Raw genomic sequence first — 27,660 nt, forward strand, 5'->3', positions numbered from 1 at the left:
TTAAAAACTATTTTAAAATGATCATAAATAAAGTTGAATTAACTTCACAGAGGGAATCACTTTTTAGTTTTGTGACACGTGTTTGTAAAACCTTCGTGCGTCCACATACCACAAGTGTGCAGGCTGACATTGAGCAGGGGCTGGTGCCGCAGCTCCGGTGGTTGGTTGCAAAGCATGGCGTCCGGGCGTCGAACCCGTACCCCCCTCTCCTGCAGCCATCTGACCAGCTTGAACAGCTCACAGTTACACTCAAAGGGGTTACCGCTCAGGTCGCTGGAGCACAGAACAGGCCAAGAGATGAGGTTAAAGGAACATTAAAACAGGAATACTGTCGGTACCATGGAGGCCAACCCTTAAACAGTTAATAAGTGAAATACGGCGGCGTAAGAACTGTTTAGCCAATGGGATGCTTTCAGCAGATCAGCTGGCCATCAGCCAATGAGGCTTGCATGAGATCAGCTGACGTGAATTCTGGCACAATATTAAAGCTACAATACAACTTTCACAGAACTGATCTTCCTCCCTAAAACGAGCCATGAAAAAATAAGAGCTCTCATCTCGTGGGTCATGGCTGTCAACACACACGTGGATGATGTGACAGCACTGGACTGATTTAACCCCTGATTGTTTCTTATAACTATAGTCATGTAAAAGTTGATTTCAGATCATTTATTTCCAGTCAAACAGAGGAGAGTTGTTGACCTTGATCACTGTAATGTTTGGGCATCCCCACTGTGATGCATTAATCACCTATTCTCCACAGTCTTGATGCTTGTGACTTTGTCAATTTCAGTTTTTTCCCGATGGTCATTTGCTCAATAAACAAAGCACAGAGACGCCGTTTGCTCAGCTGTACGTTCAGAGGAGCATTTAACCCTTTGTGTGTGCTTTGTGAATTGGTTTGTGTGCTCAGCTTTAGAGGGTAAAATAGCTGTGAGTCAGGCTCTCGGTGTTTCAGGGATTTTTTTAACATTAGGCACACATGTGTCGTAGCGTACCTGAGCATGATTCCTCCCCCCTCCTCTCTCCCGCTGGTCGGCACTCACATTATTAACACCTTGCCTGAGTACAATTGTGTATGTACACTATCAACAGCAGGTGGCAGTATGCAAAGTCGCAGAGACTCTCTTGCTACATTTATCTGAGTACAAAACTGGCCGGATAATTATGTCACATAGCGCTCCACTTCCTTGTTAAAGCACGGTTGTGTTCATATTCCCGGCAGACTGTACTCGAGTACACATTATGTGTCATGCCCCAGAACACTGTACTACAGTACAGGGTGGTACGTTTGTGTTCAAATAATGCTGACTCGGATCCTCGGGTCCTTATTGTGAAACCCACCTTAAGACAGAATGCCACAGTTGTTAGAATAAGGTTTTTTTGTGTAATCCTGACTTCTGACTTAAAGGTCACAACACTTAGCTTTAAAGTCAGAGAGCTAAGTTTAAAGTCAGACATTCACAAGTCTCATGCTCAATTAAATATTCTGACTTTAAAATGGGAACTCTCTCTTATTTATATATTCTTTTTAGATTTGGAGGCCGTAATGAGCTTCCATAGATTAGAAGGAATAATACCATGTCTGCTTGTCACTTACAAGTCTGTTTAACTGTGCTGGATTACAGACTCTGCACAGGAGGATCACTTTTGGGAGCTGCTGAGGAATAATTACCACTTACTACCTCCCACTCCGGTCTGAAATAGAGATTCAGCTTCATCTTGTGTGTAGGCGAGGTAACTAGAAACTTGCTGCCTATTTAAGCATGTGTGATCAGATGTGTGCGTTCGCCAGTGCATATGCTTCAGTAGCTGGAGGTCTGAGTTGCTATTCATATGTTTGTGTTTGTTGGAGAGATAAGACATAAATAGACACAGAGCTCAGCACTGAACTGTGTACTTACATTTGAGTTAAATTGCACACGTTGTCACATGTTCTTTCCTCTATAGTGCTGATCAGGTTGTTGCTCAAGTCACTGACGGGGAAAAAAAACAAGACAATTCAGTGTTGACATCAAACACGAGCCAGTCTCTCCTCCTTCACTCAGTGCCTGCATTGATTTGTGGGAATAACTGTCAATTTCTCAAATTGGCACAGAGTAACGTGAAAGTCGAAGCAAAACAATGAGTCACAGATGAAAAAGTTCTTCTCCTACATTAATATCAAATTGTAAATTAATTCAGTCAAGCAAAAAAAAACAATGTGTCACAGGAAAGACGATTCTTGCGTCCTTTTAGACCAAACTGACTCACATAATGGAGCAATGAAACCCAAAATAACCAAGTCCCAGTTCGCCGAAACGCTGAGTAACAACGAGCATTTCGACTTTTTATGTTTTCTCGCTCCACTTTTTTTCCACTCATCTGCTTTGTTTCCATGCTTCTCTCTCTCTTCCTTTTTCTTCACTCCGCTTTTCCTTCTCCTCTCATAGCCTCCTTCTCCCTCCCTCTCTCCACCATCCATTCAGCTACATAATGGAGCCGTTGTGTGGTGGTTTTGGAAGGAACTGATGGAAACCACCAGAGTCCTCTCTCATCACACACACACACACACACACACACACACACACACACACACACACACACACACACACACACTAACACACAAACATGTGCTTAAACGTGTACTCAATGGGTGGAAGAAATAAGGTAATGGGTGGAGGGAGGGGGAGACAGATGGAGAGTGGGGTAGAGGGAAGTAGTGGGAGCCTGAAGCAGTAGGCTGTAATTGAACTTAATCGTGTTCTGATTGGTGTGTGTGTATTCACGTCTGTGTGTAGCATACTATATATGTTTTTTCTCCCCCCTGTTTCAGTTAGCATACTCCAGGGATTTCTGGCTACTTATATCCAGACTAAACCCTGCCTTTCTTTCCGACCTTGGGGTTTTCTCATCTCATCATCTCATCTCGACTTTGTACTCACAGGATGGAGATGGGTCCGCAGCAGAACACACCTCTGGGGAGAACGTTGATCCTGTTCCCTTGAAGATACCTGAAAGAAAATGGAAAAATATACAGCTGTATAGTAAGATAAGTCATTACTTATGGATGTGGATAGTTAAGGTGTTCTGTAGCTGATATATGAACACACAGACACGTAATGCTGTGTGTACTCACAGCTCTCGGAGTCCAGTGAGACGGTCGAGCAGGCTGGTATCAAGGGAGGAGATGTGGTTCTTGGAAAGATCTCTGCGGGGACAAACCAACATGTCCCAATTTAAAATGCATGTGAGGGCAAAATGATTACACACACACACGCACGCACACACACGCACACACACACACACACACGCACACACACACACACTGTACCATCAGAAGTTACAAGAGATTTTTTCAAATCAGATGTGCTTGCAACTGAACTGTAATGACAGCAAAGAAAAGAAAGTAAAATCTTCAGCTCTTACAAACACGTGAAGTGAGGACAAATCAAAACCAGACACACTTAATAACGTGCCAAGGACACAATGCGATACATAAATCTAAGAACAAAGTAAAGCCCAGAAAACAGAAAAAGGGATGTTTTCGGGTCAAAGGGCATTTATTTATTTATTTTTTTAAACGTATTCCAGTTTCTTTAATTGATGCCCTTTACTTTACCTACATTTATTTTCTAGTCTTGCTTAAAAGACATTGCTTTTAATGTTAAATAAAATAACTGTTATTATTTCAATGTAAGAGGAACAGGGGGAGCTGTGATTATTACGCACAACGTCCTGCACAGGCGTTCTTCGTGCCATATTTTATAATTACAGACATCACTATTTTGTCTATAATGTATGTATGGGGTGTGCCAGGTGTCTGAGACAGAGATGAGAAATGTCGGTTGTTTGTATTGTCTGTATGTGTGTTGAAAGTTATAGTACAATAAAGATTTTCTTGAAAAAAAAATGTTAGAAGAATAAAAGATTTTAAAGGTAATAATTTTTCACAACAATGCAACCATTGTTGGATAAAACAGCATGTATCTGAAACGTTTCAGGAGCTTTGACATTTTTTTTAAGGTTGATGACGTTGATTTGAATTTTCAGTTCTAACCAACCAAAGTGTTTTAAAAAACAAGACCATGTTTATCGTATAAGCTTTTTAACCTTTCATGGTGCAATGGCATACAGTTCTGTGATCTATTTGGTGTTCTGTCATCCCGCACAATATGGACTGCATGAGGAAAATCCTCATTATGTTAAGTAAATTTACTGCTAAATCAATGTACAGAGTGTCAGTGAAAATACGGCAGGGTTTAAAGAGTGGTGCATGTACAGTCATTCAGATTGACTGTTAAGGCAGGGATGGTAATTTAAAAAAAAACTAGCATGATTTTGAAAGTAGCATTCTCTTCATGCTCCCTCTGCACCCGCCCCTCTGTGCTCCCTAAAAAGCCACGCCCCTCACTTGCATGCACTAGCGCCGTTGGTCCAGAAGCTCATGCTTTGAGTGTGGGCTCGTCATGCATGGAGTAAAGAACGAGCAGGGAGACAGGGAGGCCTGATTGGTTCATTAAAATGGAACCAAGTGCAGACATTGGTCGATGTTTTTACAAGTTTACAACTGCTACAGATGACAGATTTTTTCTTTTCTTTTTCAGAGCACATCAATTATTATCATTATTTATTACTGTCAGGACCTCAAAACAATTTCAACCAAAATCTTAAAAAGTGTATCTGCAGAAAACGACCTAATCTGCCTTTAAGACGGTTCAGGGTTTAGGAGCGGCTGTGGCTCAGTTGGTAGAGTCTGCTGTCTCTCAACAGGAAGGATGAAGGTTCAATTCCCATCTCCTGCAGCCACATGTCTAACGTGAACTTGAGCAAGACACTCCAAGTTGCTGCTTCTTCAGCAGCCTATGAATGTGTATGCTATCAGTGTGTTAGTGGGTAGGTGTGACCTGTGCTTGACTTTGTTTTTTAAATGAACTTGTCACTGCTCAGCAGTTATTATGAAGCCTGTTTTAACCTATATTGATATTAATATTTGACAGTTAAACCCGATCAACATGGTTATGTAATTTGTTAACTATATATTATTGATGCTAAAGTTACCTGCTGCATGTTTATTAATACTTTAGTTACACAGACAGAACTGGACTTATTAGGCTCATAATGTCGGGTTTTCACAAATCACGATATTAGAATTTTAAACCCTACAGGTAAAAATAAATCTATAAAGGAATGTACTATTATGCTGTATTATAGACATTTTATTATTAATATTATAGAAATGTTAAAGAAATAATATATTTATTTTTAATACTTAAAAGAAGATGGCTTCGTATATTTTCATTCATTCAACCTTAATTTATTCTTGAGAAATCACTGATAGCAAGCCCTCATTTACAAGTGTGTAGAGTTCAATTCAAAAGTAATAGATGACCAAACGCAACAAGACAGATAAGCCAGCGGAGCACCTTCACACTCATGGGCACAGTGATGTGTAATCAACTCAATTGTTGCCTCCTCTGCTCTCTGTCTGTTTGTAGACATCCGTGTAACTTTAGGATCTTTATGAGACGACAAAAGGATTTGAGAAACATCATCATTTGCCGAATTGGGATTTTAAAACTCCAGCTTCTCTCTCTCTCTCTCTCTCTCTCTCTCTCTCTCTCTCTCTGAGAATGTATCATTTTAAATCCTGATGCAGCAACAGAAACTATAAAGTATCAAAAGTTTTGGCAAACCTTACTAAATGGTCCTACTGGGCACACAGGTTGAACCACACAGAAGCTGTACAACATATACACCCAGCACAACATGTTATTGTTTATGAAGTGATAGGCTGGAGTCATTCAGAGACACTGACACACAAGTCATGAGGTAACTTGAAGGTGAGTCAAGACAAGGAAGAGGAAGGAGGAAAGACTCGGGCTCTGAGGCTTCGATCTCCCTCGTTTGCCTTCACAGCAAAGCCTCCGCTGCACGTGAGAACAGAAGAGAGAAAAAGAAAAACAAGGAGTGAGGAGACTTGTGAGAGCGAATATCGCAGAGAGAGGAGACAGGATACCGCTGGCCTGGAGTTTCATCAAAAGATGCTAAATTCACTGTGACGCTAAGACAGAAAAACGTGTATGTGAGTGTGTGCGAACGTGCTCCCCTTTTTCTTTCTTTCTTTCTTTCATTCTTTCTTACTGTGTGTGTGTGTGTGTGTGTGTGTGTGTGTGTGTGTGTGTGTGTGAACAGAGCAGGACGCCCATTCCCAAAAGGAAACATCTGTACATTCCAGACGAGCTGTGTAAGAAAGATGGAGACCGAAAGAAAGAGAGAGAGAGAGAGAGAGAGAGAGAGAGAGAGAGAGAGAGTCCTCCTCTGCTAAAACCATCAGCAGATGAAACTGGACAGCATGAAGAAGCTCCGCCCACAAGCTGGTTATTGGCATATCAGGCTGACACCTCTCCTCATATAACACTCTCAGCATCCATAATAAAAAGTTTGTGTGTGTGTGTGTGTGTGTGTAGATTCACACACTACCTCATGGACAACATAGATATGAGGTGAGGAAGTGTGAGTGTGTGTGCGTGTGTTTAACATTACCATATAATGTGACCTTCACCATGTCTATTAGCAACAGGCTCCTGTTCTCTCAGCTACCTCTGGACACACATGGTTTGATTTAGTCACACACACGCACGCACACACGCACACACACACACACACGCACACGCACACACACACAGTACAGCACACTTTGGGCATAGGTCTGTTCACAAACACTACTACACACACACACGCTGCACACATATGGTTCTGTTTTACTAACGGTGTGGCCAATGATCTAACCACTCCTTATAAGGCCTGTCTGGTGCCACTTATTCTGAGCCAGAGGATAAGAACACACACACACACACACACACACACACACACACACACACACACACACACACACACACACAATCCTCATTGACTACTCTGTGCTCGGGCAGAGGGGGAGTGGGCAAAGGCTCTGTAGAGGAAAAAATACATCTGGAGAGATGGAGTTTGAGGAAACAAAAAAACCTAAAATCAAGCCACTTAAGAAGATTGATATCTGGTGGATTTACTTTACAATAAGTTCTTTTGTTTTATAATGAAAACTATGATCGAGGTCAGATCTTGGGACACATCGATATCTACAGCATCGTGGTGGCAAAGTGGTCCCACTCCCTGTAAGTGAAGCCCAGCGCTCCACTAACCCACTAAACACAGACCGCTCTGTGGTCGCTTTCATCCCCTGACCAATTCCTACACCGCTCCCTCCCTCCCCCAGTCACTTCTCGCTTTTTTCCTTCTCAAACTCTGCTGCTTTGTTTATATTCGAAGGCCCATATAAGTCTCTAAGTAGGACAAAAGTACAGCAGGGCGTTAAAGACGAAGGAGTTCGAGGAGGAGAAGGCAGGTATGAACATTAATAGCGACGAGCGACACAAGCCAAAGTCTGGAGAACAATCGCTCTACTGTGGGTGTCTGTCGAAGCTCGGCCAGTCTCCTCCACACTGCTTCTATCAGAGCTGGCGACTCTTGCTTGGGACAAAAATAGGGGTGGGAGTAACGGTGTAAATTCCTTTCTGGATGAAGACAGCAAGCATGAAATGAGGGGAATGGTACAGGGAGCGAGGGAGAGAAGGGTGTTGATTGAAGAGGTTTGCTTTAAGAAGTCGAACATTTTGCTTCTCGGTCTGGCTGGCTTGGTCACAAACACTCTCCTCTGCACGCCTTTGTAGAACATTCTGTCCATTTTTCCAGCTGCTGCTGCCTGGGTTGTCTGGTGTCCAGCTGGCAATTGAAGGGAAGATGTGTGCAGCAGTTTAAACACACTCAAAGATGGACACAGACACACACACACACACACTTACACACACAAGGCTCACATATATACTTCTACATGATGTCGATGCATGCAGGGAAAACAACAATCCTGTCTCACTCTCTGACGCTCACTGATGCTCATTCTTTATCTGCTAAAGTGAACCGTGAGAGACACAGGAGATCTTGAAGTTTTGAAAAGGTCTCAGCATGCAGCTTGCATCATTTCTCCATTTTGCACAAAATCTCTGAAAAAGATGTTTAACATTTACAGTAATTAAAACAAATATGACGGGATGAAACTGAGCTTTTGTGCTTTTCTTCCCCACCAATTTGAACACTTAAAATATGAACGGCAATGACAGACAGGGTTAAGAAAAATCTGGGTATCTGTTCCTATGTGTTTACTGTCCTCCTGTTTATTTATTCAGTCATCATGTGAATGCATCTTTTGCACAATACTGTGATTTTGCCATTATGTTGAAATGGAGCCAAAGCGTCTCCTTAATAAATACTGTCGTGTGAAGAAATGTAACAGCCATCAAAATGGAAATATCAGCCAACATACTGAGACAGAGGTCATAAAGTGTCTGGATATAAAGCAAACGACCAGTGAAAAGGACATGAACTCATAAATAAAATGATGTAAAATGCAAAACACAGACCGCTAACTTAAATCATGAGGACAGTACACTACTCAACACACATGAGCTAAAAAGCGGTTTGCCTTTGAATATCATCTCGTAAACAGCTTTGAATGGACTCAAATGTTCAATTTCATTCAAATCGATTAACGCAGCATTAAAGAATAAAGTTTTATTTGAGTCATCATCCACTCCTCGTGTTCACCGGGATGTGTGTGATACTGTATGCAGTATGCTAAGTTTCTGTGAGCTTGCAGCGTCCGTTCACCTTCTCTCTGGTCTTTTGAACATCTAAAAATAAAAATGTTAACGACAGCACCAATTTGCATGAGGTCTTTGGCAGGATGGATGTGTGACCATCTGAAACATGATAATGTTAAACAGCGCTAGTCTCACCACTGCATTTGTTAAATGTCACATAAATATGCTAATTTGACGTAAGAGAGATGAAAGCATTGATTTCATTTGTCACATATAATGACTACAATTAAAGCCTTCTGTTTGAACAGATAGTTGTTGCCATAGTATCGTGCGCTACATTATCAAAAATTAAAGAGAATCTAAAGGAAGTCACTCTGAATCCGTTTAGTTGCCGTCAGCTTAACTTTGCTTATATTTTCATGAATGTTGCACCTGACACACTTGAGAATGTGGTGCCATCTTTATCTTCCAGTAAACATCCAGGATGTAAACAATCACCTGAACGTTGAGTTTCTCGTAGGAGCAGTGTTGTTTGGCTGTGTTTCCATGTCAGATTACAGGCATATCCGTTGGAGCAATGCGTCACAGAGTTCAGCACATTTATTTGGATGTTAACCATAGACTGTAAGGGCACTTTATTGTCCTATCGATCAAGGTTGCCATGCTGGAGATACTGTCTCAACCTAAACTTGAGTCAGTGTGTATGTGACTTCTGGTGCTCCTGCAGCTTCAATCATAAAATAGATAAAACTACGGTATGTTGCTCTTCTTCATTTTTCAACATTGGAGCTAGCCGCCTGCTAAGAGAACAGAGGGCTGGTTGTGCTAGCAATGCTAATGTTAGCCACACTTCAAACCACATTACATTGGTTGAGCAACACTGTGTGAAAGTGACAGCGATTCTATTTCTTGCTTTGATTCAACATGTTTTTATGCATGTGGCTCCAGGCAATTAGGCTGTGTCTGCAACACTGCTGTATAATTCAGATCGTGTTCGTAAGAAGCTTTCTATAAGCAACAAGTGAAACAACAAGAGAAGAGAAACATTGAACCCTGAAGCTTGCGCCTCTAGATCATTAGCTCCGTGATCTTCTGCTTCTTAAATAGACTCTGTTGATGGTGCTGTCTGCTTTCTGCGTTCACTGACATGAAATAAAATGATACTCGTACTCCTCTTTCTTGACCCCCTCAGATTCATTGATGACTTCAAAGACGAGAATGCATTCTTTTTTTGTTTTTGTTTTTATAATTATCTAAGTTGCATTTTTTTTTATTAACTGTAGCAACATGTTTCAAAAGCAACAGCGCAATCGACTGCATGGAAATTCACTTGTGATCAGGACATACATTTTGCATTCCTTACTTGAAATGTAAATAAAAAACACTAATTCTGGATTATACAATGACACTGACTGAAAACGAAACATGCCAGCTTGCATTACATTTGAATGTTAAATGTTCGTCCAGCCCAAGACGGACAGATCCTTTGAGATCTCTCTCCGTCTCTGGAGAGCCTGAGACAATGAACAACAATATCACTGCATGTGGTTAGCTTAACAAGAGGAAGGCAACATGTGTTGCATTAAAGCTAAAGCACATGTCAAATGTTTGCTCTGTAGTGAACAATGGATTCGTTGGTTTTCACCGTGTAGGCAACCCTGTTAAAGGGGAACAAATGAGTTGGTCATTTGCAGCAGCCTTGAGAAGTCGTGTCATGCACAGATTTTAGAATCGACAATGATCATATTTGCCATGAACGTCATACTAGAAATCCTCCTTTTATTATCCTATTATTTTAATGACAAGCTGTCTTTTTTTTAGTGAAAGCTTACTCATGATAATTAAGCATCGTCTGCTTTCTAACATTATAGAAAAGTATGTTTCTCATTCATGAAGTACAGAATAATTGCACTCCTGAGATGATGACACGTCAGAAAGGCACAAACTTATTTTGTCTACAGTTTTTTAAGAGACCCAGACATGTAAGTTGTTTATCATTTGATCTGATCTGTTCAATCTGTCGACTTAAGAAAAGTGACAAGTGGAAGAAATGTCTGGAGTGTATTCAATGTAGTCGCTTCAAATTTGTGCCTCCTTTCAAACAATTTCTTCTGTATTCTTCTTTTGTATTCACTTCAAAAACCCATCGCAAACATCAAACTCTAAAGTAGAAATCAAGCATGCTTCTTAAATTTAGTCCAGTCAAGTCAAATGTATTTCTTTAGCATAAAATAAACAATGTTGGAGACCAAAGTGCTTCATGAACATGGGCAAATTAAATAGTGTAAAAGACAAGAACTCAATGCTAAAAGTAGACAAATGTAAAGAAGACATCAATGAATAACATATCTCATCAGGTGTAAACCCACATTTTAAATTCAATCGAAGTGTTCTCAAAAGCCAAAGAAAAGAGATGGGCTTTAGGATGTTTTTTCGAATGATGAGATGACAGGAAGGCTCTGAGCCCATGCACTAAAACATTGTGGTCACCCTTCCCCTTGAGCCTGAGGGACAGTCCGACTGTTACCAGGACAGGCTTTAGGATTGCAAGCGTACATGTTTGTGTTTGGCTTATGAGTGTCCTGCAGTTAACTTTCCTTGCCAATAAATGCTTCTGTAATGTAGGAAAACCTGGGTATATTACCATGTCATCACCATAATGCTTTGAGTTCAGGAGACATGCATTTGCTGCACTGAGCACAGCTGCATACATAATCCAAAGCTGCCATACTAACTTACTTTTATGAAGAGATCTCACGTATTATGAGGGTTTAGATAGTTTTGCATTTGTTGTTTCAGCGTCACGTCTTCTTTGCTCTACATGCTACTGATCTAAAGCCATGTTTCTCTAAGCTCCTGTCTACTGTGTCTACTGTCGAGAGACACTTAAAGCTGCAACCAGCTGCATGTTATTATTGCTTCAGTTATTTGATGGCCCTTTATGAGTGACAGATAGTTTCTACTCTACATGTAGGTCACACACAGTCCCTCTCTATAAATCATGATGTGCACTTCTATCTACACAATGCCTCTTCACCTTCAAGTGATACTCAAAGAATTTGATTCACAATGCAGGAGTTGCTTGGTGACATTGATTAGAAGCCACACACAATGTTTGTTATTAATATTGACTAGGTTGTCCTTTGCTCGAGCTGCAATCACCTGTGGCATGCATTGTTGTGTTAGCAAGATAGTGTGAGCTCACTTTTATTAACTTGAAGCTTTACATTGCACATACATTGTCCAACTCCAACAACTCGGGGAAGCTGTGTCTACAATCATTATAAAAGAGAGTCTTTGCAAGATTACAAGGGTGTGTGTGTGTGTGTGTGTGTGTGTGTGTGGGGAGGGGGGGTTATTAAAGAGACACACACCAAAACAGAGTGTTCTGAGAGAGCTGGTTTCTACTCTGGTGCTTGATTCATATTAGTACAGATGTTTCACTTAGACCACAGGGGACTGTTTGAAAAGATACTCTAACCATCTCTAGAAATCTCTTTTCTGCTCCCATCACGTCCACACAACTGCTGGGACGCAATCATGACGACAAATATGTAGTGTCTAGAATTCTGTTTGCAGATATGGTACACATTTGATATGGTACACATACGACTGACAAGAAGGCAAAAAAACTGTCATATTATGTCTCTGTCGCCTTGTCCATTATTTCTGCTGTGTCCTTTTTAGGTTGCCCCCCCACCCCCACCCCACACACACACACACACACACACATGCGTGTTGTGTTGTACACCTCCGTTGAGAGGTGTACATGATGTGTGAACAGGCAGATAAGGAATGATGCAGGAGCAGCAGCCTGTCCAGAAATTTTCTAGAATGTTTTCAAGTATGAAACAGGCTAGAGAAACACACACAAGCCTGCAAACAGGCGGTCATGCAAAATGCTATCCTTCTTCAACCTCTGCTTAACCAACTCTAACAACACGACTTCAGTGAGTTAATAATGAACCAAAACTGTTTAGTTACCAGCTGGTAACACACACACACACACACACACACACTCACAAAAGCCCTCACACACAGGAAGAGAACATGGGAGCTGTCTCTTCTTCGTCTTTTTTTCTTTTTTTTCCTCTTTCTCTTATTTACGACGGCGTGGAATGTCTGTGCTTCTGTCAGTGATGTCATAAGTTACAATTGCTATGGTAACACAACAAACGCTCCCCTCCAAACGGTCGGAACATTCAATCTTTCCTTTCCCACTTCATTAAAGTCAGTGAGTGTCGGGCAGTATAGGTGCTTGTATCTCTCTACCTCTGGAGGACGAGAGGAGCACAGAAAGAAATGATAAGAGAAGTGGGAGAGGAAGAATCTAAGATTGAGTCTTGAGTCTGACAGATGTGAATCCTCATGACCCGGTGCAAAGCCAAAACTGCTCCTTGAAAAAAAGACACACCACCACGCCTGCACTCGTCTGTTTGTATGCATCTTGCTGCTATGGTAACACCTCCAATTTCTCGGGAGCAGAGCAGATAGGACCCCTGTGTGTGAGACACGATGGTGGTGTTTTTTAGTTCAGGTGCAGGGTGTACTTATTCCCAAACTGAGACGGCATGCAACGCTATGGGCTAAAAGAATTCCTCGAACAATTTCATAAATTGCATATTGTCATTTTTAATGTCTGTAACCTCTGCCAAAGGTTAGGCGATTTACAACACGCGAAAGAAAAAAGCCATTTGTTCACATTGGCAAAACATTTCGCATTTTAAAAGAAAACAGGATGAAGTCTTTTTTGTGAGAAAGCGCTGCATACATGCGCTAAGCGACAAGATTCAACACTTAGTTCAAAGGGAGCGCCAAAATCGTCACAAACTGAAGCTTTAAACGTCAAACACACATCATAGCTGCTGCTTTTGATTCAACATATTTCACATCACAGGTAACACTTGAAATAAATGCTTTTACTTTTTTGTGTTGTTGCATTGATCGTATGCTACTGTGTCATATTTGGGCTCATCAGAGCTACACCACTGCAAAGACAGCAACTTATGTCTCATTTCACTTTGAAAACAAAAACAGGCAGCTCAATGGACAAGTCAAAAGTAATATTCACCTTGTGACAGCAAACATTTATCTTTTGAACTGTCTTCTTTGGCTGTTTTGTTTTTAACTTTCAGATTTTTCTTTTTTTGCTGTGGTTAAAGGGATACTTCACTCATTTGCATTAAGCTTTGTATCATTAGAAACCTGATAGTATTTTTGATGGTTGTGCAACCCACCCTAATTGACCTATGGCTAAGCCCCGCCCTCAAACCCAATGAGCCAATGACAGTGTGTATAACCATCCCCATACATTGCAGAAAGTCCTTGTTTGTTTGTTTGTTTTTTTTCAGTGATTTTAAGTTCAAATATGTTCAAACGGAGTTCATGGTGTACGTGCAACTCTGACACAAGGTATCCTGAGAGGTCATCAACATCAACTCAGCGTGATTAAAATGAACAAGGATGTATACATGTGTTCCAAGGTCAGTCAACATTGTATTTGATGCAACACTTATTCACCTACAGTGGTACAGGGGTCAGCGTGTTCAAAAAGTTTGTGCTGATTTCGTGTTAATTAATGTTGTTTAATTAATTAATTAAATGTAAATTAGATTTCTTATCCTTCAGTGCACAGACAATGCTGATCCTCGATCTTGTTGTCTGAGATGGTGATGCAACGAGATGCGGTTTATCAAGTTTAGCTTGAAACTGAAGCTTTTAAAATCGACCTTTTCCACAATGACATGATTTATATATCCACCCAATGCATACTTTAGACCCTTCTAGATAATATCTGATGTTTATGTCTCCAAAAATCATTGACGGCCTCCTGCGAAATGTCTCCTACTGTGACACTGGTGGTGTTGGTGCTGTCACCGTTTGCCTACAGACACAGACGTACAGTCCGGTCGCTCACTGAGATTTAGAAAGTGAAACTCTTCAGCTTCTGACATCGGCCTGCTTCAACTCGAACATGGTCAAACAGGGACTTTTACCTGAAAATGACAGCTGGACAGTTCTACGAACTAGGAATATTTGTTTCAGAATCAATGAAACTTCTCATCATTTACTGTGAGTGAAGTGACACTTTACTTTCAAACCGTGAAGTCTACTTTCAGACAGATGTTGACTGAAATGGTCTTTCACTCTCTCTGTATCCTTTCTCAGGTTTGACTCCAAATGATGATCTGCGTCACAGCGATCTGCATACTAAATAAAGAAGCCGGGCTTAAAATCCATGAGCTTTTCCCAGAAGTGACTTAAGAGTTGCATAAACTGTATGAGGTGCTGAGACATTTTGATTATGTGTGTGGGTTGGAACAGATGGTCCGGTGGGTAACAGGAATAGTTCCCTGCAGCTGCACTCTGCAGTTGTGAAAATTGCTAATGAGAACCAGAAAGATGATTTTCTGAATCCCTACAAGTTCCTGACCTTTCTTAAATAAAACACACCTAAAGGGATTCTTCCCCCATTTACATCAAGCTTTTCATCGTGAGAAACCAGGTAGTATTTTTTAACAGTCGTTCATCCCGCCCTTATTTTACCCTGAGACGGGAAAGCTCCTTATTTCTTGTCTGATGATGTAGATATCATCATGTTGTGTCATCCAAGGCTCTTTTGATGGTCTTGTGCTTACATCTGATGTTTGTGGCTATCTCTATGAGCCTCAATGTAGCGGCAATAGTGACTGCTGCTGGCAGGCAGCTCAGCCCTGCGAAGACAAGGAGCCCGGGCCGGCTCAAGCCAGGGGAGACGGTTGGTGTCAGTGAAGTTACATTGACATAGCGTCCGTTTTCTGCCAAGATGCGAATCCCTTCTGGAAGAAATCTGAATCAGTTGAGGAAACGTGTGCATGTGTTTTAGTAAACATTTGTAAACAATGCTGCGTTCAGGTGCTGCTCGGGTGGTCCAAGTTTCCGAGTTGGGAAGTCGTTCTTCCGACTTCGGTGTGTTGACGACCTTCGACTTCAGTGTTGTAATAACACCACGACAAAGTGGATGCTACAACAAAGTTCAATAAAATGTTACTGTCAAAAGTTATATTTCAGAAAAATGTTGCTGTGCAATACGTGCTTGAATATAAAGAACGTCAACATTAACAAAACATGTTTTGCCCTCCTTTTGATGACGATTCTGACGTCAAGTCGGTAAGTCAGGCATCTACAGTAATTCTTTTCAGAGATTCAGATGTGTTGTCCTGACTTGAGCAGGTGTTTCATGTGCATCTTACAACTCGGAAACACGGTTACCAAAGAGTCCGACACAAAAGACAAACAGGAAATCGCTCGATTAGCTCTCAATACCTGTAAACATTTCTCAAAATGTTTATAAAAACACCCTCCCACACAAAAATATATAGCCATTTAGTTTTACATGGACACACACACACACACACACGTCTTTTATCCACATGAGCCAAAAAGACACTTTCTGCCTTTTTTAAGTCAAGAAGGCACCAAAAATTAATCCACATTTCTAAATGACCCAAGGTCAATACAGATTCAAGTATTGAAGTGTCCCTTTAATGAGTGGATAGGTAATACAGGCCGAGCTCTGCCCTTCAGCTTGTTAAAAAGAACATCCTCCATAGGTCTTGGCTGAATCACTCTGCCTGCGACTGACAACCATGAAATCAGAGTTGATTGAAATATAAAATCTGGTTTTAATCTCAGGCTTCTGCTCTTAGGGGGGACTAGCAGAGAGGAGGCCAGATAAGAAAGGAAGGATGTTAACGTTCACATTTGAACACCTCCACACACCACTCCTGTTGGTGGAGGAGGAAAGAAGGATTTCTACGTAGAGGAAATTAGCACTCCAATCGAGCCTGACGTGATTAGAGACAGATCGTGCAGCCGGGTCGGTTTCCAATTAAAATGGCACCTGACAGGGAACTCTTCCTCTCTAATGCAAATACCGTCACTCAGTATCAAGTCATGTTAAATAAAACCTGCATGTGGAGATTAGATGGAAGGTTTTGATATAGAAATATAAGGACATTTGCACACTGTCTGAAAAATGTACAGCTAAAAAACACAGCCCAATTGCTTCTATAATCTCGTTAAATTTGTAGACTCCAGCTACGTCTCCAGCTACGTCTCCAGCTACGTCTCCACTTTGAGAGAGTTACCAAAAATCTGTATTTATGATAAGGCGGGTATATGAAGTATATCTTTAAGTTAAATAAAAGAAGGCAATATGAGAGGAAATGAATAATTGCTAACATGTGTCTTTCGTCGGCACAGAACAGAATGTTCTCGTTGCAGCAGCACCAGAGGCTGCAGAGTGATCCGCGCACCAACACCAGCTCCACTTCTCTGGTGCCCAACTGCATTTCAAATACCCAACTGAGACACACATGCACACACAACCATACACACAGCCACAGAGGGCCACAAGCAGTCTGGCCTGCGACTGAAGCCTTTGCAGCACAAAGTATAGGACGTGTTCTTAATTATTTTCTTGTTTTATCATCCTTCCACAAATCCATTTATATCCTTTCTTTTTCTTCTCTTTAAAACCATAGATAAAAAGTTCTGTCTTAAAACAGCCACCAGAACAGAGTGCAGGTTGAGTGAAGGTTTTTTAAGTCCACAAAAATCCAGCTGCTGAAATTCTCATAGTGCTCTATGAGATTGAAACTTATTTAAGCAATTCATAATTTCATCTTGTCTGACAAAATTGTAAAATAGGCCTATACCTAAAAGTGGCATATTCAGTTTGATCAAAATTGTACAGAGCAGAGATGAACAATGTATGGTGTAAGGGAATAATAAAAAAAAAAGTAAGCAGTTGGACCTAGAAAAAAGTCTAAAAGTGTGCTGCGAGTTGCTTGATTGAGAAGAACACCAATGATCAATAGTAATAATTGCCAATTAGCAGCTGCTTCAAACTTCCAATGAAACAACTAATTTCTTTTCTGCTCCATGCATGACGACAACAACAACAACAACAACAACAACAACAACTAAAGCAGAGCTTGGAGTAGACAAGCATTTTCTTTGGCACGTGAGTGATGGAGTGGAAATAAAAACACTGTAAACAAAGTTTTTTGGCTGCAAACAACAGCAGATGTGCAGTTCAATCAATTCCTTTCACGCACAGAAACCATACTTGCTGAACACATTCATCTCTTTAGAGTTAGTTTTAGTATCATGAGAGCAGGTTGAAACATTTTCCATTAAAAGCGCTCAACTCGAGATGGTAGGATCACTATCTTCCCCCGCACTCTGTTGGGGCTCTGTACTTACAACACGTTGGTGGCCTCCGGGATGTCGGCCGCAGCTGGGGCCCTCTCCAGCCCTATGTTGGAGCAGTTGACGACGCAGGACTGCAGGGGCCTCGCGAGTGCGCAGCTGCAGTTAACGGGACAGGGGCTGCAGCTCGCGCCACCGTCCCCCTGCGTCCCGGAGCACCAGACCTCCAGGCAGCACAGCGCCAAAAGCAGACTGGGAAAGAAGCTGAACCTCGGGACGCAGACGCCATGTTTTAGCTTGGATAAAGTCTGTCCATTTCCACAAGGCATAGCTCACTCACATCTCATCGCCCCTGATGGTGTAAGTCCTCTCAGTCTGGAAGGAACAAAGTAAACAGAGACTACCACACGCGTCCCTTTCCTCCGCTCTCATGTGAGGACACGTAAACACAAGCAGGGAATCACTTTTTTAAACAGTTTTCTCTCTTTACGTTTTCCTTTTTCTTTCTACTGCTCGGATCTCCTTCCTCTGAAAATCTAACGGAGCCTCTCCAGAGGGCTTTGAAGGGGGAAAAAAAGTTTTGGACAACTTCCTCTCTCCTCCTCCTTTCTCTTAATACATTTCCATGAGCCGCCGCTAGGTGCACAGCTGTATTTCCTCTCAGTCTTTTTCTTGTGACCAATCGTTTAGTTATTCTTGATATAGGTTGCAGGGATGCATCACATAGCAAATGTATTTAGTAGCAATACATACATCTGCATGATTATGACAGTAACACAGAATATTTGCAGGTTTATGTTATATTGATTCTGATTGATTATTGATTAATAGGACTAATTGTCAGATAGACACATTTCAGACGTCCAATACTATCTATAAATCTATCAATCAATCAATCAATACAGTCATGATCAAACATTACATGACCCTACATAAAACCTGAAAATACACACTTTTCTTAAACCCATGACCAGACTGTCCTCTCTGTCATATTTGTTACAAAAACCTAACATGAACACAACACACATGTTAGAGGTGTGTCCTCGGTATTTGACTTGGCTCATCTGGTGCTCTGTGAAAAGAAAACATGAGTCCCACAATAACTCCTGCACTCTCTGATCCTCCTTGGCAGCGTTTCAAAGCAGAGCTCATATTTGAGTCAAAAAAAAGCATGAATGAAAGAGGGCCTGTCCCGTTCATTTTACACCGAATAATTGAAGAAGTTAGATTTAAAAGTGAAGCGAATAACTACAGCGTACTCAATTTCTACAGTTTAAACGCACAAATATGACTTTGTTTCAGGCTGTTAACAATGAGGCTTTATTACTTTGTCATCAGGCAATCTTCATCCTACCTTGAACCATGATGAAATGATGTGCAGTTTATCTGAAGAGGGAGAGTTCACGTATGCAGAGCTTCTCATGCAACTGCATGTTTTAATGATCAGAGAAGAGTAGAGAGGGAAATGAGTCAAGGGTCTTTACTCTGGACAATTCTTGTCACTTTAATTATATGACACATAATTACAGTCAGACTCTAAATGGGTTTATGTCAAACGCCTTCATTACAGGAAGGGAGAAAAGAAGTCTCATCTCATTCAAACAAAGACAAAACCTCCAAAGAAGAGAGGAGAGACTGTTGCGAACTACACTTGGTTTGGACCGACTCAGAGACAGAGTATAGTCAATATGAACAATAAGAATTTTAATGGACACGACGAGTGAAATAAATGTGCGAAAGTCCCAGCTCAACTGTGAGCAGTGAAACAATAATAACTGTAGTGAGAATCCACGTGAATCCCGAATCCAGCACGCGTGAAGTGAAGCCAGGTACGATGGGCAGTAGTCGACAGGTTGACGGAGGTACAGGTGAGTCTTGACAGGTAGTTCACGTCGGGAGAAACCACGAGGAAGGTAAGTTCACGAAAAAAATCACAAAACGTCTAGGAAATCCGAAAATCTTCGAGAGAGGGCCTGGTACAAAGTACGATACCACGGAGTGTAGAACAATAATCTGGCGCCGACTGCATGTGGAGAGCAGATTTATATCCATGAGCTGATGATGATGAGCTGCACCTGTGAACCACACCTGCTGCCTATCTAAACCTGGGGGAGGGGACACAGGAGGAGCAGACAGACAACACACACACGTGGATGCACCAACAACCCTAGATCATGATAGAGACAATTGATTCATTACATTAAATGTTACAGATGTATTATTATAATTCAAGGTTTTTGAGCACAGGAAGTACTAATACTGCGCCGGCAACATGCTGCTAAAACACAGTTAGATAGATGAACAAGAATAAAAAATAAATATTTTATATTCAACCAATTCACAACACTACAGACACATTTAATTAAGCAAAAATGGTTTTCAATGCTTATTTGAAAAAATGGTCAGATGCTTTTTTTGTGATCAAATGTTTATTTATTGAAATTACACAATACATAAAATGCACAAGATACTTACAAATGGTCAGAAGCTTTTTTGAGTTCAGCTAGTTTTATTATTTTTAAAGCCATCTTCACCTTCAGAATATCAGCAATGACAATACAAGTGTAGGATCATTTAGTCATTTTATTTATCTCGTGGCGGTCTGCAATGACAGTATGTAGTATTATTAACACATTATATTACCTTTTTCTATTCATTAATATTGTGAGTTTTTATTATGCTGTTTTCTTTAATCTTAAAGGATTAAAGACACATTATTTTATAATAATTTTAATAATTATTTAGATCCAATCAAGTTGTAAGTATAAATTGTAAAAGTTATTACTTTGTCCTTTTTTCCTTTATTTGACAGGATGACTGAAGATAGGAAGGAAACGTCAGAAGGAGAGAGAGACGGGTGATATGCACCAAAGGGCCGAGGTCAGATCCACAACCTCTGTACACGGGGCACCAACCACGCCCGTTGGGCTATCAGCGCTTCCATGTTCTAAGTATATTTTAACGTTTTTTCGAAGTCCTTTAAATTCAGGAACATGAAAATGATGTGTATGACCGCCCCTCTGATTTTGTGTTGTTTTTCACTCAGAGTCACAACTGCAGGCCTCATGGTGGCGATAGAAGAAAGATAAAAAGAAAATGAAATTAAAAATTTAACTTTCTTGTGTCCCTTGTTTTACTTTTCATATGATATAATGATTATAGGCAAACAGTATGTCACAACATTTAATAGACTTTTTTTGAAATTAATGAATATAATGAAAAATAATCTCAAAGTCAACCATTTCATTCATATTAAGAATATGGTATTAATATATACCCTTGAGATTCTTCTTAAATTCTGGTTGTATAAAGGACACAGTCAAGATTTTGTTTTTTTCATTTAGCCAATGTGAAATCATATGTACTCATCTTGAAATAAGCTCGCTCTATCAAAAGGATGAAGTGATTCTTGATGAAGCTTTTAAGCCGCAATGCAAGCCTTGTTATAATAAAGGGTTCTTGTACTACATCAGAGTGCCTCACACTTTCAATTCAGACTGCCTTTTAACACAATGACCTTTGTTTGTCATCAGAACAGACACCGTATAAGCTATCTGGCTTCTGTCCCCTGTTCTTGGTGAGCACCTGACTCCTTTACATTTATGACCCAATTCAACACTAGCTTCAGTCTTTATATATAATATCACAATTTCAGACAACATCTCGTTTATTATCAGGACATATACACACTGTTTTCTCACTTAAGGTTTTAATCCTCATCTTATCCCATATAAGTTTGTTAGGTGAATCTGTAGTTCACGGCTGACCTTCATAGACATGCTTCCCCTTCTGAACTAGTTTCTCCAAACATTATGAAATGTTGTCTTCTGTATTCGTTTGGCCTGGACCGGGCTGGGCCGGGTGGAGGTAAAATGAGCACAGCTCCTGTTTGGTTATGGGGAGGGTTCTCAGGCCAGGAAAACAGCACTTACTGAGGCCTCTGTCTGTGTTATTGTAGGGCTACAGGAAGGGGGGGGGGGGCAGAGAGGGAGAGAGTGAGGAGGGTCTGCAGAGGTTGATGGAGGAATGTAGTTAAGAGGAGTGAACGAGTTGTCAACAGCTAAAGGAGGAGCATAAAAAGCATGTGATAAAAATACGATAAAGATATAAACCAGCCCAGCAGATGATTAAAAGGAGGTGATAGTATCTGTGTGACAGGCACTAAAAATAGACACTACAACAAGAGGATGCTTTTCAGAACATTTGTACCCAGATATTCAGAGATCATTCAGCAGAGGAAGCAGATGTAGTTTGTTTATGAGTAACAATTAATTTAGGACTGACGACAGAAATATCTATAATTGATCATATTTGCGTTTTTCATTAAAGGATCCTGGTAATCACACACAATCTTACTCATAAGAATCCATTTGAAATGAGCGGCATGTATGAAGATCAACAGTCACTGGAAAAAAACCTGATTGATTGATTGAATAAAATGGGTCTTTGGATCAGAGGCTCTAAACAGATATTGAGAAGCCTTCAACGTGCTTTCATCTCAGCGCCATGTTTAAATTAAGGATTGAAGAGTGCTTTACATCCAAACAAACATAAATGACTATCAGAGGTGCTGCTCATCAACACACAAAGCAGGCAGCTGCTCGGAACCCCAGCACTATTTTTTAAAAATGTATTTCTTTCTTTATTTAACCAGCAAAGAAAGTCAGTGAAAACAAAATCTCTTTTTTCAAGCATGTCCTGGCCAAAACAGGTAGACACAGACAACGAGCAGCCAAGCATGCTAACACAACATAAATCATTAGACATTAAAAGACACAGACATAACAAAACTGAACTGCAAATGTTTGTCAATATTATCCACAAACACGTCACATCTGCCTCAAGTTGAATAACTGCCACTATAAAGCATTTAAGATACAGTTAGACATAAATGTACCTAAATATGTTTTTTTCTGATTATTATTCTTTTCTAGATTTTGAAACATCCAAGGTTTTTAGTGTTCTTTATATTCATTTATTGAAAGTGACATACATTTTTTTATTAAGATTTATTTTGGGACTTTTTCACCTTTATGGTCGAGATAGGACAGAGAATCATGAAACACGGGACGTGATGGAAAACTGGAACTGTCCGTGGGGAATCCAAGCAAAAGTCAAGTCAAATCAAGTTTATATAGCACATTTACAACAGCTTCAGCTGACCAAATTGCTTTACATGCACACAAACCAATACTTACCTGGACTATAAATAGTCAGGGACTCAAATTATCAAAAGGATAAGAAACAACCATTCTCACAAAAAGCTAGAGTAGGTCATGGACTTGGACCCATAAAAAAGAGTCAGGGACTCATAAGGAAATTAAGAAAGAGTTAGGGACTCATATGGAACGGGTCAGGGACCCATAGAAAAGAGTCAGGGACTCCTAAGAATCATGAACCGCAGGACACATCATCAGTAGTGTACCTTTGAGTCACAGGGTGTTTCTGCCTTTTAACACTAGACATCCTCATCAAAGGTGGCCAGCTATAGGGTGATCAAACCTAGGCTTGTGTCCCATGCCCAATCATGAGAATTTCCCAGTTGTTTAACTGGTGCAGCTCATGGGACTACACAAGGCAGGGGACGCCCTCTTCCCTGAGTCAAGCTTAGAGCTGATCGCATACCTTGTTCACCCTCCTCCTGGAGGGTTGGGAACTGGGTGAGGGGAGTATCCAGGATTTATGTGATAGTATCCAGGATCCAGGAAGTGAGCGAGAGAGGTGGGCACCCTCCTTCAGTGACTTTTCATAGATAGTCGGCTGATGCTGCTGGCTTGGAAAAGCCCATTTAGCAGTTCAGATTGACGTATTGGGGATTGACGAAGCTGTCTCTGATCAGTGACACGTCGCTTCTTTGTTATTTGAGGATTATACTGCTGGCTTGGAAAAGCCTACTAGGCAGTTCAGATTGACAAATTGAGGATTTGAGAGGCTGTCTCTGGTTGGTGAGGTGTCGCTTCCATGTTAATTATTGATGACTGAAACTGCTGGCTTGGAAAAGTCCGCTCAGCCGTTCAGATAGAGTGGGGTGATGGAGTGGGGGAATTAGTGAGCGGGTTATGTTGTTGCTCTTTGAGCCCAGCAAGGGTCCTTCCGCTTGATCCAGATCCATTGGCTGCTTCTTTCAACCACCTTAGAGACTGATCTAACTGTCTGTCACAGAGCTTGTCCATGGATGCCAAGGTCTTTCAGCAGCCTGATGGTGGAAGAAGTGACAAAACCTCTGCATACTACTTCAACTGGATAGACTTTTGCTTTCCATCCTCGTTGTTGAGAGTCTGCTGCCAGTTCTGTGTAGCACAGTTTCTTGCCCTCATAGGCCTCTTCTGTTAAATTCTCCCATGGGACTGTGAGCTCTGTGATGTAGAAGGCCCTCAGTGATGGGGACCAAAGTACCAAGTCTGGCCTAAGGATGGTGGATGCAATCTTAGGTGGAAAGATATCGCCTGGCCAATATCGACTAGCATCTTCCAGGCCCGGGCCATGGCTTGTTGTCCAACTTTTGGTTTAGAAGGGGGATGATTGGGCTTTTCCTGTCCCTCTCGGATGAAGGTTGGGGGCCACAATGGAGTTGGTTGCTCTCAGTGGCAAGGGGTTTGTTGTGCTGCTGCCAGATCCTTGAGGACCTGGTTGTGCCTACAGGTGTCGCGGCTTTGAGTTGGCTTACTTGCTGTAAGGCCAAAGCCTCCTCTTCCCAATTGTTTGTGCCATACAATATCATTGTGCCTGAGGGCAGATGTAGCATGATGCACCGCTTCGGTTGGTGTCCATATCCATCCAGTCAACAGGGATGGAGCAGCGTTGCTGATGATTTGGTCTCTGGAGTCCTTTAAAGTCATCTGAAATCTTACTTTAGAGCACATGTACTCTTCGGTGATGCTTGTGATAGGCAGCTCAAGGACCCCTTTGCCATAGAGGTGATGTTAGTTTTACAGCGTGGGATACCGAGCCATTTCTTCACGTATGGTGTCATGGTTCGCTCCATCTTCTCTACAGTCGTTACTGGGAGCTCGTATATAGTGAGTGGCCACATTACCCGAGGGAGAAGTCCAAATTTCATGCACCAGAGCTTGAGCTTTCCTGGTAGAAGGGTCTTATTGAAGTTTTCCAGACTGTTGGTGATGTCCTGTCTTACTTGCTAAAATGGTCCTTGTCCCTGAGGCTCGCGTTGTATCATCTTCAGACACTGTTAGTATCGGGTCATCACCAATGAAGAACTTTACGCTTTCAAGTTGCCCTTTTGACTATAGAGATACTCAGAGACTTGCTTGGCTTAAATTTCATCCTGCAGTTTTCCAAGTAGCCGTCTTGTGCATGCTGCAGTAGTGGTCATGTCATCCATGTATGCTCTGATAGGTGGAAGGCAGATCCCGTTCTTAATCCGCTCAACCCCCACTACCTACTTTGAGGCCCTATTGATGACCTCCATGGCCATTGTGAAGGCCAGGGGGGAAATTGTACAGTCTGCCATGATGCCTACTTCTACGCTGCCATGATGTTGTGAAGTCGACTGTTGTGGAGCACAATTGCAGATGATTGCAGAATGATTTATTGACAACAGTCAGCTGTTTGATGTGATTTTATATCTAAGATGCTGAAAGGATGACGCTTCCTACTCTGCCTCTAATTGGCTTGTACTTAACTAAATATGCAAGTAGTCATAAATGTCATTGTTTATAACAGAGGCAGGTTATCTTTTGCTGGACAGGAAACTTAGATAAAACATTTTGGGGAAAAAAATACACTACACTAATCCATCCATGCACTAAGATACCGACACCCTGAAAATGATAATTATGTGAACTTGCATGATGCAAACATTTTTCAACGATAACATTTATTTTGTTTGTGTCAGATTTCAACATGTTGCTGACCACTGTTTGCAGGCCCCCCCTGTGAATTTATGCCTATGGCCGCCAACAAGCTCAAGAATCAATTAAAAAAAAGAAGTTTTTTTCTCATCACTGTTACTGTACTTTTTCTAAGTGATGCAAAGACTTTTTCTCATGTTAGGTTAAGATTGGGTCTTCATCAATAGTATAACAAAGAGTGAACTGTGACCTGCTCGTTCTGTAAATAGCCTCGAGATGACATTTGTTATGAATTGGCCTGATACAATAAAGAGTGATTGATTGAACAAACTGACTCACAATAAGAGAATTATGAAAGTAGCTTATGTGTGTCTCCTCTCAGAGTGCCGCGCAAACTCTGTTACTCTCTCTTTGCTGATTCTTTTACTGGAATAATTTCTGTATCTGCCGACACAAATCAAACTAATATTTCAAAGGCTCAGCGAGTATTTCAAGTGCTGTGACAATAAGTAACTAAGTGCATTTATTCAAGCTTTGCATTAAAGGCAGATTTACAAGGTGCAGTACATTTGGACTACTACAGTTTCAGGTAAATGCCATATTTTGTTGCTCCTCTAACTTTATCAGTTATACTGTAGCTGCTTTGTCTTAATGCACTTGAAGCATATCGGGATCTATTCTCTAAATTGATCGGCAAAAGTGCTGTCAGAAAAAAATTCCGCTTCACACCTTTTATCACAGACGAATGTTCTCTTTCCTTTGTTACCCGCAGAACATCTTAAGGAAATGTTCTCTGACTTTGCAGTGAGAGCTTGTCGTTGCTACATAACAAAACAAAGATGAGAAGAGGAAAGAAGAGAGTTTCTTACCTATTCAGCTTGACCAAAAACTTGGAGCTATTATCATCCAGTGTATGTTTCAAGGCCAAAAGGCATTTTTTTTCACCCTTAAGCTACAATTCCATAACAAGTATATGGAGTTATATAAATACAATAGATGCAGAAAACACTCACAGAGCTTGTGCCCTCTGTTTTTTCATCTAAATATTTAATTTTATAAAGAAAAAAAAGATTTCAGAAACAAATCTGGATCTAGATCCAAAATGTCATTAAAATAGAAAAAGTTGGGGGTCGCCGGTGGCGCAGTCGCCGGTGGCGCAGTAGCAGTGCGCGCGATCCCATGTATTGAGGCTGTAGTCCTCGCGTGGGCAGCCCGGGTTCGCGTCTGGCCCGTGGCATTTTTCCCGCATGTCTCTTCCTACTCTCTCTCCCTGATTTCCTACCCTATCCACTGTCCTCCACAATATAGGCTTGAAAAATGCCCAAAATAAACCTTTAAAAAAAAAAAAAAAGATGGCCCAAGTTAAACAATAAAGCAGGAATGAAACATATTTTATATCTGTTCAGGATTGCTGGATTTAGGAATAAAGAAGGTCTATTTATGATCATCTGTTGTCTTATGTTCAATGACGTGCCTGATTCCATCACTTTGTAAGGGAATTTTGTTTGCTTCTCTCGATATACACAATCTGCACATAAGAATGGACTGATCAACATCCATATGGCAGTAAGTTTGTCATGATAATTAGACCATGATGATTATTGTACAATCGTTCATTCCTCTGGGTATTTTTGTTAAAGGGATACTTCACCCATTTGCATGAAGCTGTGTATCATTAGAAACATGGTAGTAGTGTTGAATGGTCATGAATCCAACCCTCATTTTGCCCTGAGACAAGAAAAATGTGTTTTTCTTTGACTCCAAAGAAAAAAAACCGCAGTTTCTCTAGTGTCCGCTTGAGTCTTGCTCCAAAAGATCTCAAAGTCTCATACACACACCCCTGACTAAAATATCTATTTTGCAACCTGGTAAAAAAAACCAAAAATGTTCGGAATAGTCACGGTATGTCTGTACACAGTCAGGAGTATTCATTTTCTCAACTGTTTTGATTTCATTAAGGATACGAGTTATGCATGACTTAAGTCTTAAGGCCATCCTTAGCTCCACTTCTTTGCCTGTTGGTAGTTTGACTTAAA

The 27,660-nt window shown here is 41.0% G+C and overlaps 2 protein-coding genes across 3 annotated transcripts in view; one reads left to right on the forward strand and one right to left on the reverse strand.

The window, feature by feature from the left end:
• Positions 1–18,366, reverse strand: part of pkd1a (polycystic kidney disease 1a) — a 64,738-nt gene extending 46,372 nt beyond the window's left edge. The window contains exons 1-5 of the mRNA XM_079336840.1: positions 17,868–18,366; positions 3,119–3,190; positions 2,925–2,993; positions 1,905–1,976; positions 110–273 (exon numbers count right to left, since the gene is read on the reverse strand). Coding sequence (XP_079192966.1) covers positions 110–273; positions 1,905–1,976; positions 2,925–2,993; positions 3,119–3,190; positions 17,868–18,142 — 652 coding nt within the window. The 5' untranslated portion in view covers positions 18,143–18,366. The remainder of the gene's footprint in view (positions 1–109; positions 274–1,904; positions 1,977–2,924; positions 2,994–3,118; positions 3,191–17,867) is intronic.
• tsc2 (TSC complex subunit 2) overlaps positions 1–27,660 on the forward strand; it is a 137,896-nt gene that overhangs the window by 73,498 nt on the left and 36,738 nt on the right. The gene's annotated exons all lie outside the window — the stretch shown is intronic.

The sequence above is a fragment of the Symphodus melops genome, assembly GCF_947650265.1.
Source record: "Symphodus melops genome assembly, chromosome: 2".
Taxonomy (NCBI): domain Eukaryota; kingdom Metazoa; phylum Chordata; class Actinopteri; order Labriformes; family Labridae; genus Symphodus; species Symphodus melops.